General features: G+C 40.3%; 1 protein-coding gene across 3 annotated transcripts in view; it reads right to left on the bottom strand.

The window, feature by feature from the left end:
• Nucleotides 1–14139, bottom strand: part of ANKRD31 (ankyrin repeat domain 31) — a 135895-nt gene extending 121756 nt beyond the window's left edge. For all 3 annotated transcript variants that reach the window (XR_003512955.1, XM_027552894.1, XM_027552893.1), the window contains exons 1-5: nt 14042–14139; nt 13788–13936; nt 5986–6044; nt 4101–4136; nt 3792–3901 (exon numbers count right to left, since the gene is read on the bottom strand). Coding sequence is in view for 2 of the 3 variants with exons in the window: in XM_027552894.1 (XP_027408695.1) it covers nt 3792–3901; nt 4101–4136; nt 5986–6044; nt 13788–13891 (309 nt within the window). In the remaining variant the exon portion in view is untranslated. The remainder of the gene's footprint in view (nt 1–3791; nt 3902–4100; nt 4137–5985; nt 6045–13787; nt 13937–14041) is intronic.
• Between the last annotated feature and the right edge of the window lie 301 nt (nt 14140–14440).

A 14440-nucleotide genomic window follows, 5' to 3' on the forward strand; every position in this document is an offset into this window, starting at 1 on the left:
ACCTACTATATACAGAATAGATAAACAACAAAGTCTTACCATACAGCACAGGGAACTATATTCAATATCCTGTGATAAACCATGAATATGAAAGAGAAAAAATATATGTGTATATATGTATAACTGAATCACTTTGTTGTACAGAAGAAATTAACAACATTGTAAATCACTACACTTCAATAACAATTTTTAAAAGCCCTTACAGTACATATTAATATACACATAATCTCTGTAACCTCTGGCTTTACCAACAATGATCCTTCTTCCATTACACAACAAGCCTGTCAAACAAGCCTGTGGTTGTTCATTTCTCTTTAAAGGTTCTCTCTAACGTTCGTTTTAACTGATTTCACCTTTACATATGGATAAGGCTGGAAAGTGGAAACTGCATAATGGAAAGGAAAAGTGAAATTCAACCTGATTCAGAACTCTTAGACAGCATTTCAGAGAGCAGAAGATGGAAGAGGCAACCTGACAGTAATAATCACAGGACTAATCATTATTCCCTGTCAAATAAGCATCTTCCAGATGATTAAACAGAGAAGGCAATGGCACCCCACTCCAGTACTCTTGCCTGGAAAATCCCATGGACGGAGGAGCCTGGTGGGCTGCAGTCCATGGGGTCGCTAAGAGTTGGATACGACTGAGCGACTTCTCTTTCACTTTTCACTTTCATGCATTGGAGAAGGAAATGGCAACCCACTCCAGTGTTCTTGCCTGGAGAATCCCAGGGATGGGGGAGCCTGGTGGGCTGCCGTCTATGGGGTCGCACAGAGTCGAACACGACTGAAGTGACTTAGCATTAGATGATTAAAAGCTAATTATATTAATAGTAAGATCAATGGTGCCTACTGTATTAGTCAGGGTTCTCCAGAGAAACAGAACTAACAGGATATGTATATACAGAGTAAGAGATGTGTCCTAAATGGCTCATGTAATTATGGAAACTGGCAAGTCCAGATCTGCAATGTGGGCTGTCAGGCTCAAGACCCAAGAAAGCTGACAGTAGACCCAAAGACCCAAAGGCTCTCTGCTGGAGAATTCTCTCTTGCTCAGGGAGGCTGGTCTTTTTCTTCTATACAGGCCTTCAACTGGATGGATAAAGCACACCCTCATCCATAATTGGCCCATTTGATTACGGAGAGCAATCTGATTTACCCAAATCCACTGACTTAAATGTTAATCTCATTCAAAAACATCCTCAAAGAAACTCCCAGAATGTCTCACTAACTATTTGGGTACCCAATGGCCCAGTCAACATGTAAAATTAACTATTATATCTTCTAATTTTGATAGTAATGTCTCCAATTATCTCTCCAGATATACTACTAAGCTAAACAAAATTTTAAAAATTTCTATGTAAAATTTAAAAACTGCTTGCCGTATCACCTATAAAGAACAAAACTGCTTGCCATATAGCACCTATAAAGAACTGCTTGCCTATAGCACCTGCAAGACCCAACAAAAATGATATTTTAAAACACTTCTTATGTTTTTAAAAATTAGCATGGTACTTGTCAAACCAAAGATTCTCATTATCATCTTCATAGTTTGCCCTTACTTAAAATGTTCCACCATTTTTTAAAAAAAAATCTTTATTGGAGTATAGTTTCTTTACTATATGTTTACTATAACTTTAATGCTGTGTTAGTCTCTGGTGTAAAGTAAAGTGAATCACTTATATGTATATATATATCCCCTCTTTTTTAGATTTGCTTTCCTTTTAGGTCACCACAGATCACTGAGTAGAATTCCCTGTGCTAGACAGTAGGTTCTCATTAGTTACCTATTTTATACATAGTGGTGTATATATGTCATTCCCAATCTCATCATTTCTAAAAGTGTTTTGAAGTTGAAATGTCAGTATTATATCTGAGTTTTAATGAAAATTTTGTTTAGAAATCTGTTTAGTAACTGAACTTTTTAGAATTTACTCAACATCCGATTTTGAAGCAATACATATTCAAGTTTCAAAACAATACATTATTTTTTTCTTTAAATTAACTTTGGGAAGTTATTTAAAGAGACCAGTGCCTTTCCTGGTCTATTTATTTGATAAAATCATTATCTCTCACATAGTTAAATTTCTAAAGGTTTATTTTCAAAGAATACAATTAAAAACTGTGAAAGTAGCAGTATCTTATCAATTAAAAAAAACACTAATTAAAATTTGCTACAGATGTTTAACACTTTGATAACATGGCCTAACTTACTGTTAAAAGAAAAATAGGGGAGAAGCAGGGGAAAGTTAAAGGAGGTATCTATTTTACTACCAATGAAATTCTATGAAGGCAAAAAAAGAAGGACAAATACCAAATACTTCATTTAACCCTTCTTATCTTAAGAAGCCCATGGTCAGCAGATAGCTGATTTACAATCTGATGAAAGAATCTTTGAAAGATAGTCAGGCCTCTAAGGCAATTGTTTCAATCTAGCTGATCATTAGAAATTTCTTGGGAGGCTTTTGAAAAATGGAGAGTCCTAGGTTCTACTCAAATATGAGTCTGAGAGTCTATATTTTTAATTAGATTTGACTACCAAAAAGGTTTGGTAATCAAGCTTTCAAAATTACCATTCTGAGGTACAATCTAGAGCCAAGTACAATATTCACATAATAAACATTTCTGAGATAAAGAGAAAAAATTTAATTTTTATTTCCCATTTCACAGTTACTAAAGCTAAAGGGGAAAATTTTTTTCTTCTTAATTCAGAAGTTATAAAACTTATATTTAAACGAACTGTTAGAAACTAAATACAGGCATCTCCAGCTTTTAAAAAAATATTTGGTGTTGTATTTTTCTCTTTTGACTAGTTACACAAGTTATACACCTTCCTAGATACAATATCCGGAGAAGGCAATGGCACCCCACTCCAGTACTCTTGCCTGGAAAATCCCATGGACGGAGGAGCCTGGTAGGCTGCAGTCCATGGGATCGCCAGGAGTCAGACTCGACTGAGCGACTTCACTTTCTCTTTTCACTTTCATGCATTGGAGAAGGACATGGCAACCCACTCCAGTGTTCTTGCCTGGAGAATCCCAGGGACGAGGGAGCCTGGTGGGCTGCTGTCTATGGGGTCACACAGAGTTGGACACGACTGAAGCGACTTAGCAGCAGCAGCAGCAGATACAATATCAAAGAAACCCTCACAGTCACTCTTTGAAACTTCTGTCAATTTCTGCTATTAAAATACATGTATTCTGTCTTCCATTCCTTAAATTCTGTAGTTATCTCTGGTTAGTTAACTTATTTATGGCAAGGTGCTAAATGAATCATCCCTTAATTTTCCCCATGGTGACTGCATTAAAAAGAAACAAGTGAAAATTTGTGTATATAATGTATGCCTGCACACATGTACTCTCTCTCTCTCACACACACACACACACGCGCACACACACACACACACACACACACAGGACAATAGAGGGGGTCTTTCAGTGGCCTGTATCTCAAATTACACCACACAGATTAGTATCTTATTCACAAATTTAAGGTGACCTCTAACATACAACGGAGATGAAAACTGTTAATTATTATATCTTATTTTAGCCTATTTTAACTGTCTCAATCCCACATTTCTATGAGAAAGAGAAATAAATAAAAGAAAAAGAGCCTAAAACATTTGACTTTTACATAAGAAACAGAGTGACTGGCTAAGAAATGGGAAAAAAAAGAAAAAAAGAAAGAAAAGCAAAACAATAGCAAAAAGAATTAATCATGAGTAATTTTCCCTTATTTCAAATAGCATTACTAATTTTTAAAAAGCATGCATTTAATCAGTATGCTACACACCTGTAATACTGTATCCTCAATAAGAATAAGCATCGTTTGATTTATTCTCATTTGCTCCTGTGGATCCTCTCTGAATCTGAATCTAACCTGAATCTCTGGAGAAGATGCACCTAAATGAAATACAATCACAGGTCATTTGCAATAGTGTTATTGCTCTGCTTTAACAATGACCCAAGGCTTCACTCACTCACTCACTCACACACACACACACACACACACACACAACTGTAAATGGTTAATATTAAAGTATGTCTAACCTTGGCACTCTTCAAAAATGCAAATTAAAATAAACAGATACATTTTACTTACCAGTTTGGCAAAGGTTGCGTATGTCCTGTGCTGGATCTAGAGAGAAAAAGCCATCTTTTATAGGAGGCAATATATGTCAAAATCTGACATGTGTTCATCCTTTAAAATCAAATTAATTTTAGCTGCTTATTCTAAGGAAATAATCAGAAAAGTAGGCAAACATACTGAGAAGCATCAAACATTATCAAGTTATTATGTAAAGGTATATTCATATAATGGAATAAAGGCAGCAATTTAACAGGCTGGGGTAGGTCAATATAACAAAGAAAAAATATATGTAGGACAATGCTAATGATTAAAAAACATATTTATATTGGTACACAAATGTCTAGAAAACAACACAAATACTAAACACTGGCAATTGTTAGGTGCTAAATTAACAGAGAAAAGTAGGCGATGGGATCTTTCACTTTTTACATTATATAATATTACACTTTAAAAATGTTATACTTTTAATAATTAGCAAAATAATTAAGGTCTATCCACCATTTGGAAAAGGGAAGGGAAGCAAAGGGAAAAAACTTTGTTGGAATATTGAAACAGAAATCCAACTTCTTCCTAGTGGCATTTTATACATCATAAGAATACACTTTGGAGACCAATGTTACACAATATCCCTTCCAATTACATGTAGGAAAAACTGTTCCAAGATCAAACTGTAATTTGCCATTGGGGTATCAGGTGCGATGATGTACAGCAAGGACTTTGTGAACTACAGTTGACCCTTGAATAACAGGGGGTCCACTTAAACAAGGATGTTTTTTAATGGATATACATTCGGCCCTCCACAACCGTGAGTTTGACATGCACAGATTCCACCAACCACACATGAAATCGTGTACTGTGTTTACAATTCACAGCTGGTGGAGTCTATGAATGTGCAGTACACAGATGTGGAGGGCCAACTACGGGACTTGGGGATTTGGGTGTATACAGAGGCTCCTGCAAACAGTCCCCCACAGATACCTAGGCACAAGTGCATACACACAAGAGTTCCATGATGGTTAGGATATTTTCCTTCTGTCCTACACCTATTTCCAGATATTCTCCAATAAAAAATGGCTCACAGGAAGAATCATAAAAGGAAATAACCCACTACTTGAATGGCTTTCTGCAAAATTAATCTTTCTGAACTGCAACAATCAGTGATAGATTTTTCTGGAAGTGTAAATATTGATCTAGAAGTGGACTCAAGGAGGTTTGGAGAATTTGTAAGTGAAAGGCTCTTTTTAAAAAATACATACCAAGGATACTTGTACTCAATTTTAGTCTGACAGAATCAGACTGATTATTAAAAAGTATTATTCACTTTGCAAATAGGAAAGTTCGAGAGTTAAGTGGGAGATCTCTGGGGGGAGAACTGCTATCCCAGTGCTACTTCCACATTATCAGTAGCCCTCTTTAGGAGTCATAAACATCTTCTAGAAGTTACAAACCCCATTGCTATCCTTAAAACAACAGATCTTAAGATCTGTTACGGATGCCTGTAAGAAATTTATTCTGTGTAAAGTTAAAGAATAAGACTAAATATAAAAGAAGTTAATAGAATAATAATACTTGGAAAATTAAAGGGACTGCTGCTGCTGCTAAGTCACTTCAGTCGTGTCCGACTCTGTGTGACCCCATAGACGGCAGCCCACCAGGCTCCCCCGTCCCTGGGATTCTCCAGGCAAGAACACTGGAGTGGGTTGCCATTTCCTTCTCCAATGAATGAAAGTGAAAAGAGAAAGTGAAGTCACTCAGTCGTGTCTGACTCTTCATGACCCCATGGACTGCAGCCTACCAGGCTCCTCCGTCCATGGGATTTTCCAGGCAAGAGTACTGGAGTGGGGTGCCATTGCCTTCGCCGTAAAGGGACTACTTAGTGAAAAGAATTATTTCTCACCTTTACTGGGATGGAGACTGAACTCAGATCTAAGAGACGTGTCTTGATTAAAAAGCAACCTTTCAGAAACAAAAAAGAAGGTATAGATGTTATGATGTTTCTTAAAGACTAACAATTCAACTGTCATTTAAGTTTTTTTTCCAGTTTTACTGAGATGTAACTGACATATAATATTGTATAAGTTTAAGTTATACAGTGTGATGATACACAGCATGCATTGCAAAATGATTAAGTGAATAAACTTTTAACATAGTTCAATATAAACTACTCATAAAATTATAACTAAATTTGCTAAAATTCCTAGTTATACCGCTGTTAATATTCTATATCAATCCATTTTTTCAGAAATATAGTCTTTAAAACTTATCCACGATGACTCACACACCTACGGGTACCTTATTTTTGACAAAGGAGGCAGGAGCATACATTGGGGCCGACAGCCTCTTCACTAAGTGGTGCCGGGAAAACTGGCAGCTATGTGTGAAGGAGTGAAGTCAAGCACTTCCTAACGCCACGTGCTCGGTTGCTCAGTCGTGTCTGACTCTGTGAGCCCCTGGTCTGCAGCCCGCCAGGCTCCTCTGTCCATGGGATTCTCCAGGCAAGAATACTGCAGTGGGTTGCCATTTCTTCCTCCAGGGGATCTTCCCAACCCAGGGATTGAACCCAGGTCTTCCACACTGTAGGCGGATTCTTTACCATCTGAGCCACCATGCATGCCCTCCTAATGCCACACAAAGATAAACTCAAAATGAATTAAAGACCTAAATGTAAGACCAGAAACTATAAAACTCTTAGAGGAAAATATAGGCAGAACACTTGATGACATAAATCAAAGCAAGATTCTCTATGACCCACCTCCTAGAGTAATGGAAATAAAAGCAAAAATAAATAAGTGGGACCTAATGAAACTTAAAAACTTTTGCACAGCAAAGGAAACTACAAACAAGGTGAAAAGACAACCCTCAGAATGGGAGAAAATAATAGCAAAGGAAACAACTGACAAAGAATTAATTTCCAAAATACACAAGCAGCTCATACAACTCAATACCAGAAAAACTAAAAGCCCAATCAAAAACTGGGAAAAGACCTAAACAGACATTTCTCCAAAGAAGACATACAGATGACTAACAAAACACATGAAAAGAGGCTCAACATTGCTCATTATTAGAGAAATGTAAATCAAAACAAGATACCATTTCACACCAGTCAGAATGGCCATCATCAAAATTCTACAAACAATAAATGCTGGAGAGGGTGTGGAAAAAAGGGAACCATCTTGCCAGTCGGAATGTAAATTGATACAGCCACTATGGAAGACAGTATGGAGATTCCTTAAAAAAAAAACTAGTAATAAAACCACTATATGACCCAGCAATCCCACTCCTAGGCATATACCCTGAGGAAACCAAAACTGAAAAAGACACATGTATCCCATTGTTCATTGAAGCACTATTTACAATAGCTAGAACATGGAAGCAACCTAGATGCCCATCAACAGATGAGTGGATAAAGCAGCTGTGGTACATATCTACAATGGAATATTACTGAGCCATAAAAAGGAGTGCATTTGAGTCAGCTTCTAATGAGGCTATTATACACAGTGAAATAAATAAGAAAGAGAAATATAAATATCATATACTAATGCATATATATGGAATCTAGAAAGATGGTACTGATGAATTTATTTGCAGGGCAGCAATGGAGAAATAGACATAGAGAACAGATGGACATGGGGGATGTGAGGAGGGAGAGAGTGAGATGTATGGAGAGAGTAACATGGAAACTTACGTTACCATATGTAAAATAGACACCCAACCAGAATTTGCTGTTTGACTCAGGGAACTCAAACAGGGGCTCTGTGACAGTCTAGACAGGTGGGATGGGGAGGGAGATGGGAGGAAGCTTTGTGAGGGAGGGGACATGGGTGTACCTATGGCTGATTCTTGTTGATGTTTGACAGAAAACAACAAAATTTTGGAAAGCAATTAAAAAATAAATTAAAAAACTTTTCCAAGATGAAAATTAAGACTTATTCATGTGCTCATGTTCTTTTTAAATAAATACTCTGCTATTTTTGGGTATTTTGGAGTAAGGGGCAAACATCAATATAGTTTTTGAACAGAAATGAAATGAGGAGATGATGTGAAGGAACCAGTGCTGGTGGGTTTTTTCATTCACCTTTCTCTACATCACAGAGAATTTAAGATCCCAGGGTTAAATTCAAGTGTATATTTTCAGAACATAAATAACAGAAATTTAAGTTTTGGATTCACATCTTACTATGTTCTAGGCAGCACCAAGGTAAAGAGAAAAGATAGTCCTTGTTCTCAAGAAGCTTCAGATCTGGTGAGTGATAAAAACAGCAGATATATCATGGCGAGTATGCTACTAAGCAGAGCATTCTAAGTATGCTACTATATATCATTCTAAGTATGCTACTAAGAATTTCTTCTGTTTAAAAAATCTTTAAAGAATGAAAAAAAAAATGGGCAAAGGATTTGAATAGACACTTCTCCAAAGAAGATATACAAATCAGTTCAGTTCAGTCACTCAGTCACGTGTGATTCTTTGCAACCCCACGGACTGCAGCACACCAGGCTTCCCTGTCCATCGCCAACTCCCGGAGCTTGCTCAAACTCATGTCCATCGGGTCAGTGATACCATCCAACCATCTCATCCTCTGTCGTCCCCTTCTCCTCCTGCCTTCAGTCTTTCCCAGCATTAGGGTCTTTTCCAATGAGTCAGCCCTTTGCAACAGGTGGCCAGAGTATTGGAGCTGCAGCTTCAGTATTAGTCCTTCCAACAAGCGTTCAGGACTGATTTCCTTTAAGATTGACTTGTTTGATCTCCTGGCAGTCCAGGGGACTCGAGAGTCTTCTCCAAAAACACAGTTTAAAAGTATTAATTCTTCGGCACTCAGCTTTCTTTATGGTCTTTCTTTACGGTCCAACTCTCACATCCACACATGACTACTGGAAAAACCATAACTTGGACTAGACAGCACTTTGTTGACAATGTGTCTGCTTTTTAATATGCTCTCTAGGTCTGTCATAGTTTTTCTTCCAAGGAGCAAGTGTTTTTTAATTTCATGGCTGCAGTCACCATCTGCAGTGATTCTGGAGCCCAAGAAAAGAAAGTCTATCACTGTTTCCATTGTTTCCCCATGTATTTGCCATGAAGTGATGGGACTGGATGCCATGATCTTAGTTTTCTGAATGTTGAGCTTTAAGCCAACTGTTTCACTCTCCTCTTTCACTTTCATCAAGAGGCTTTTTAGTTCCTCTTCACTTTCTGCCACAAGTGTGGTGTCATCTGCATATCTGAGGTTACTGATATTTCTCTTGGCAACATGAAAAATGCTCAACAATACTAAGCATTAGGAAAACCATAATGAGATACTACTTCACACCAACCAAAAACAAATAAACAAACAAAAAACAAAAATAACAAATGTAGCAAGTATATGGAGAAACTGGAACTCTTGTTCATTGCTAGTGGGAATGTAAATTGGTACAGCCACTGTGGAAAACAGTATGGTGCGTCCTCAAAAAATTAGACACAGATTTACAGTTTGATCTAATAATTCCATTTCTGTGTATGTACACAAAACAACTGAAAACAGAGACCTGAATTTGTACGCTTATGTTCACAGAAACACTATTCACAACAGCTAAAAGGTGGAGATTGACAAGTGTCCACTGACAGATGAGTAGATAAACAATGTGGAACCTACATATAGTGGAATATTTTTCAGCCTTAAAAAAGAAAGAAATACTAATAAATGCTACATCATGGACAGACCTTAAAGACATCATATTAAGTGAAAAAAGTCAGACATAAAGGAACAAAAATGGTATCATTCCACTTACATGAGGTACAGAGAGTAATCAGATTCATAGAAACAGAAAGCAGAATGGTGGCTGCCAAGGGCTGATGGCAGGGAAGAATGGGGAGTTATACACAGAGTGTCAATTTGGGGAGATGAAAAAATTCTAGAGATAACTAGTAGTGATGGCTGCACAAGAATGTGAATGTATTTAATGTCACTGAATTACACACTTGAAAATGGCTAAAATGCTATTCTACATTATATATATCTCACCACAATTAAAAAAAAATGTTTTAAAATCTTCCCAGAATCCAAGAATGTAACAATGTACTAAGGCATAAATATATGATTTGGAACCCGGGTGGTTTTTTTTTACCCATTTTACTTTTTTATGGAAAATTACAAATAATCACAAATAAAAGACAATAGTACACTCACCATCTGAGTGCAATAATTATCAGTACCCAGCCATTATTGCTTCCTCTATAACCCTTGCCATCCTCTCCACCCAGTGTGAGTCTCTTACTAGATTATTTTTAAAGCAAATCCTGAACATCTTATTCCATTTCATCTGGAAATATTTCAGTATTCAATTCTAAAAGATAAGGACTCTTTTAACATAACCATAATAATCACACCTGTAAAAACAGCCAAAACTACATATTTAAAAAAGCTAATAATTACTTAATGTTATTAAACGTTTTATAGTCTATAGTAAGCAACCTCTTTAATGGCTCTCAGTATTTATACCCTTGTATATGGTATTTATCCTTGAGTATGGACTGGATCCAGCAACTCTTCTCATAAACAAAACACAGCAAACAGGTTGGGATGTGGCCTCACTGGCTTCCATCTTCTCCTCTCATTCTCTCGCTGCTTCCCTCTTGTGGAAGCCAGCCTGCCAGGTTGCGGATGTCCTTTGCAGAAGCCTACATACCAGGAAACTAAGGGAGGCCCCCGTCAACAGAGAGGAGCCAAGGACTAAAGTCAACAGCCAAAGAAGGAGCTGAATCTCACAACCACCGTTCGGGTAGTGGCTCCTTCTCATGAAACCGTGAGATGAATGCAGCCTTCTGAGTCCTTGAGCCTGATGATTAGTCAAGCAACTCCTCAACTCCTGAACCACAGAAACTACACAGTATGTTTATTGCTTTAAGAAGTTAATACGTTTTGGAGTAAGCTGCTATACAGCAATGTAAACTAACAGACAGATTGCAGTCAGATTTCCCTGTCTCTTTTTTCAATGGTTTTGTTCATATCGGGATCCAAACAAGATACACACATTGCATTTGGTTGTATGTCTCTTAAGTCTCTTTTAAAATCTGCAAGTTATACCTTTCCCTGCCCCTTACAATTTATTTGTTGAAGAAACTGGGTTGGTTTTCCCATAGAGTTTCCCACATTTGGGATTTGAAGACTACATGTCATGTGTTCGTCTGTCCTGTATATTTCCTGTAAACCAGTTATTAGATCGAGAGGTTTGATCTGATTCAACTGAGGAGGCAATATGTGTACTTTCTACAGGAGATAACAAAGAATGTGTTGAGAAAGGCAGTCGTGCGCATATCACCTTTCACCCCTGCTAGGCCTTGGGTCTGGAACATTTTCCTCCTAAAAGACAGAGTCCTCCCAGCCTGTACTGGACTTACCACCTTGTATGGGAATACACTTCCCTGTCTAGCCTCAGGGTGTACTCCTCTGTTCTGTTGAAAAGTGTGTGCCAACCCCACTACTCTGTGTGTCCTCTGTGGGGAGAGGATGAAGTCCTTCGTCCGGTGGCACCAGAGAGGGGTGTGCAGGCCAATGACCCTGCATCAGCTGCAGAGAGTGGCTGCTGGCCATGGGGGACTGATGCCCACTACTGAAGCTAATCTTGCTCTATCTCTTCTCTCAGAGTTTACAGCTTTAAGAATAGTACTTGGCACCATTCTGTTTTAATCACTGGAGGAGTAATTATTTTGACATAGATCCTGACCCAAAATGTTTCTTACTTTAGCTATTTTAGTCCAATTATTCATTGTCTCATTGTATCTTGCTTTATATTTTTCCCTTCTGCAACTGTATCCTTTATAACAGGTATTTTTCATCTAGACAATTCATGAGGACAGTGCCAGTCTGTCTTAAAGGACAGAATGAACACTCATTTTATAGGGTATTTTATTCAATTAGCCTTTATATTCACTTATAATGTTCACAGAATATGATTTGACCTGAACATATACTTGCTGTTGCTGCTAAGTCGCTTCAGTCATGTCCGACTCTGTGCGACCCCATAGACGGCAGCCCACCAGGCTCCCCCGTCCCTGGGGTTCTCCAGGCAAGAACACTGGACTGGGTGGCCATTTCCTTCTCCAATGCATGAAAGTGAAAAGTGAAAGTGAAGTCGCTCAGTCGTGTCCAACTCTTAGCGACCTCATGGACTACAGCCCACCAGGCCCTCCGTCCATGGGATTTTCCAGACAAGAGTACTGGAGTGGGGTGCCATTAGAACTCCTGAATTGGAATCCACCTTTTAACAGGATTCTGAAGTGATTTAAAGAAATAAAAAACTTTTCATTGGAATTTACAAAGCCCCGATCCAGGGCATGCATGAGTGAATGAAAATCTGATTATGCTACTCCTCCACTTAAGATCTTAGAGACTCATACAAGCTCTAAGAAGCCTTACATGACCTTATCCTACCTTTCTCTCCAGGCTCATCTTTCACCACACCTATCACAACATTTAACACATCAGTAATACTTAACTGTTTGCACGTTCCAGCACACATAACACATTGCTATGTCCCACCACGACACCCTTACCCAGGCAGTTCCCTTGGCCTAAAAACCTCTTCACCTGACTTAACTCCTATCCATCTTCACGCCTCTACTCAGAAGCCAACTCTGTATAGCAGATGGGAATCCACCTGTCAGTGCAGGGGACATGGGTTTGATCCCTGGTCTGAGAAGATTTCACATGCCGAGGGGCAGCTAGCCCCCTGCCACAACTACTGAGCCGGCACCGGTGTGCCGACACCCTACGCTCAACAAGAGAAGCCACCACGATGAGGAAGCCCGTGCACCCCAACAAAGAGTAGCTCCCCAATGACTGCAACTGGAGAAAGCATATGCGCAGCAACTCAAAGGAACCAAACATAAATAAATAAATTACAGAAGACAACCCCCCTCTGAGCTCCTAAACCAGCCTGCACCTACCTCCAACCCTGAACTTCCCACACAATATTGAAACGATCTGTTTATGGCTTTCCTGGCCTGCAGGTTTCTCAAAGGCAGTGGCCTCTTCTCTTTTATCTTCTCCCCGTGTCCAGCACAGAGAACTAGCTATGTTTTGATGAAAGAACTACCATCTTCTCTTGATTCTTATAAAGCTATCCGTCTCCAGTTTGGCAGTAACCAGTTCCCCCATCACACGATCGTTTCTGGAAAGTATAGGAACTGCCCCTTACACGTTAGTTAGGAGTCGCTTGAAGCGTAACGCATGAAGGGTTTAGACCCAATACTTTTGTACCTGTGCAAAAAAGCCCCAGGCTAAGAAAGCGGACTTTTTTAAAATGCCGTAATGTTGGCTCAGAGGTTCAAGAGTCTGCCTCCAATGCAGGAGATCCGGGTTCGATCCCTGGGTTGGGAAGATCCCCTGGAGAAGGAAATGGTAACCCACTCCAGTATTCTTGCCTGGAGAATCCCATGGACAGAGGTGCCTGGTAGGCTACAGTCCACGGGGTCGCAAAGAGTCGGACACGACTGAGCGACTTTACTTTCTTTCCTTCCAATGCCACTTAACTATAAAGCTCATTCGGTCCTAGGTGAGGGGGTATGGGGAGGGTTTGGGGGTCTTTATCTACAAAGTTCTTAGCTCAGGCCTGGGCGCCCACAGGCCCTACTCCCGCCTGCACGCAGTCTGGCTGGGAACACCTCCCCCTCAAATCTCGGAGGGCTACCCGCCGCCAAGGCCCCGGCCCAAGGGCGGTCACCTTCTCCAGGGCAGCGCCTCTTCCTCGGGGTCGCTCTCCGTCACGGACCCCTCTACCACCGTTTCATCGCTGTCCCAGTCTGCGGCCTGGGAGCCTTCTTCCATCTCCACGTCGCACTCGGAGTCTTTCTTATCCTCCTTCTCCAACTCCTCCATTTCCGCAAAACAAAAAAAATGTTTTTTAATTAAAAAAAGTAAAAATCACAAAACAAAAAGTGCTCTGAGGGCCAGGAGAAATTATGAATTAATAAGCACCTTCTTGGCGGGAGACCGGCCTGTTCCGCGAGTGCAGCGCCTCAGGCCGCGAGTGCGTCGTGAGGGAAGCGGGCCAGCGCCGCGGTATGATCGCACGCGGCCGGCAGGGGGAGCCTCACGTGGCCGACAGGCGCAGCCGCGCGCCGCCTGCAGGGGGAGCCGGGCGCCGCACGTCAGCACGCCGCACGACGCCCCCGCCCCGCCTCGCCTCGCCCCGCCCCGGCCCTTCGCCCGGGTCGTGGCCGGAAGGAGCCGAGCGACTTCCAGAGGGCCCAGGGATTCTCGGCGATCCAGGGCGTGGCTTGCTACCGCACCCACTTTCCGCACTTCTGCTTTGAGGCCCAGCGGTCCTCAAAGGGACCGGAGGTGCGGCCGCGGGGATCAGACAGGAAGCGTTGC

This window comes from Bos indicus x Bos taurus, chromosome 10 (assembly GCF_003369695.1).
Source record: "Bos indicus x Bos taurus breed Angus x Brahman F1 hybrid chromosome 10, Bos_hybrid_MaternalHap_v2.0, whole genome shotgun sequence".
NCBI lineage: Eukaryota > Metazoa > Chordata > Mammalia > Artiodactyla > Bovidae > Bos > Bos indicus x Bos taurus.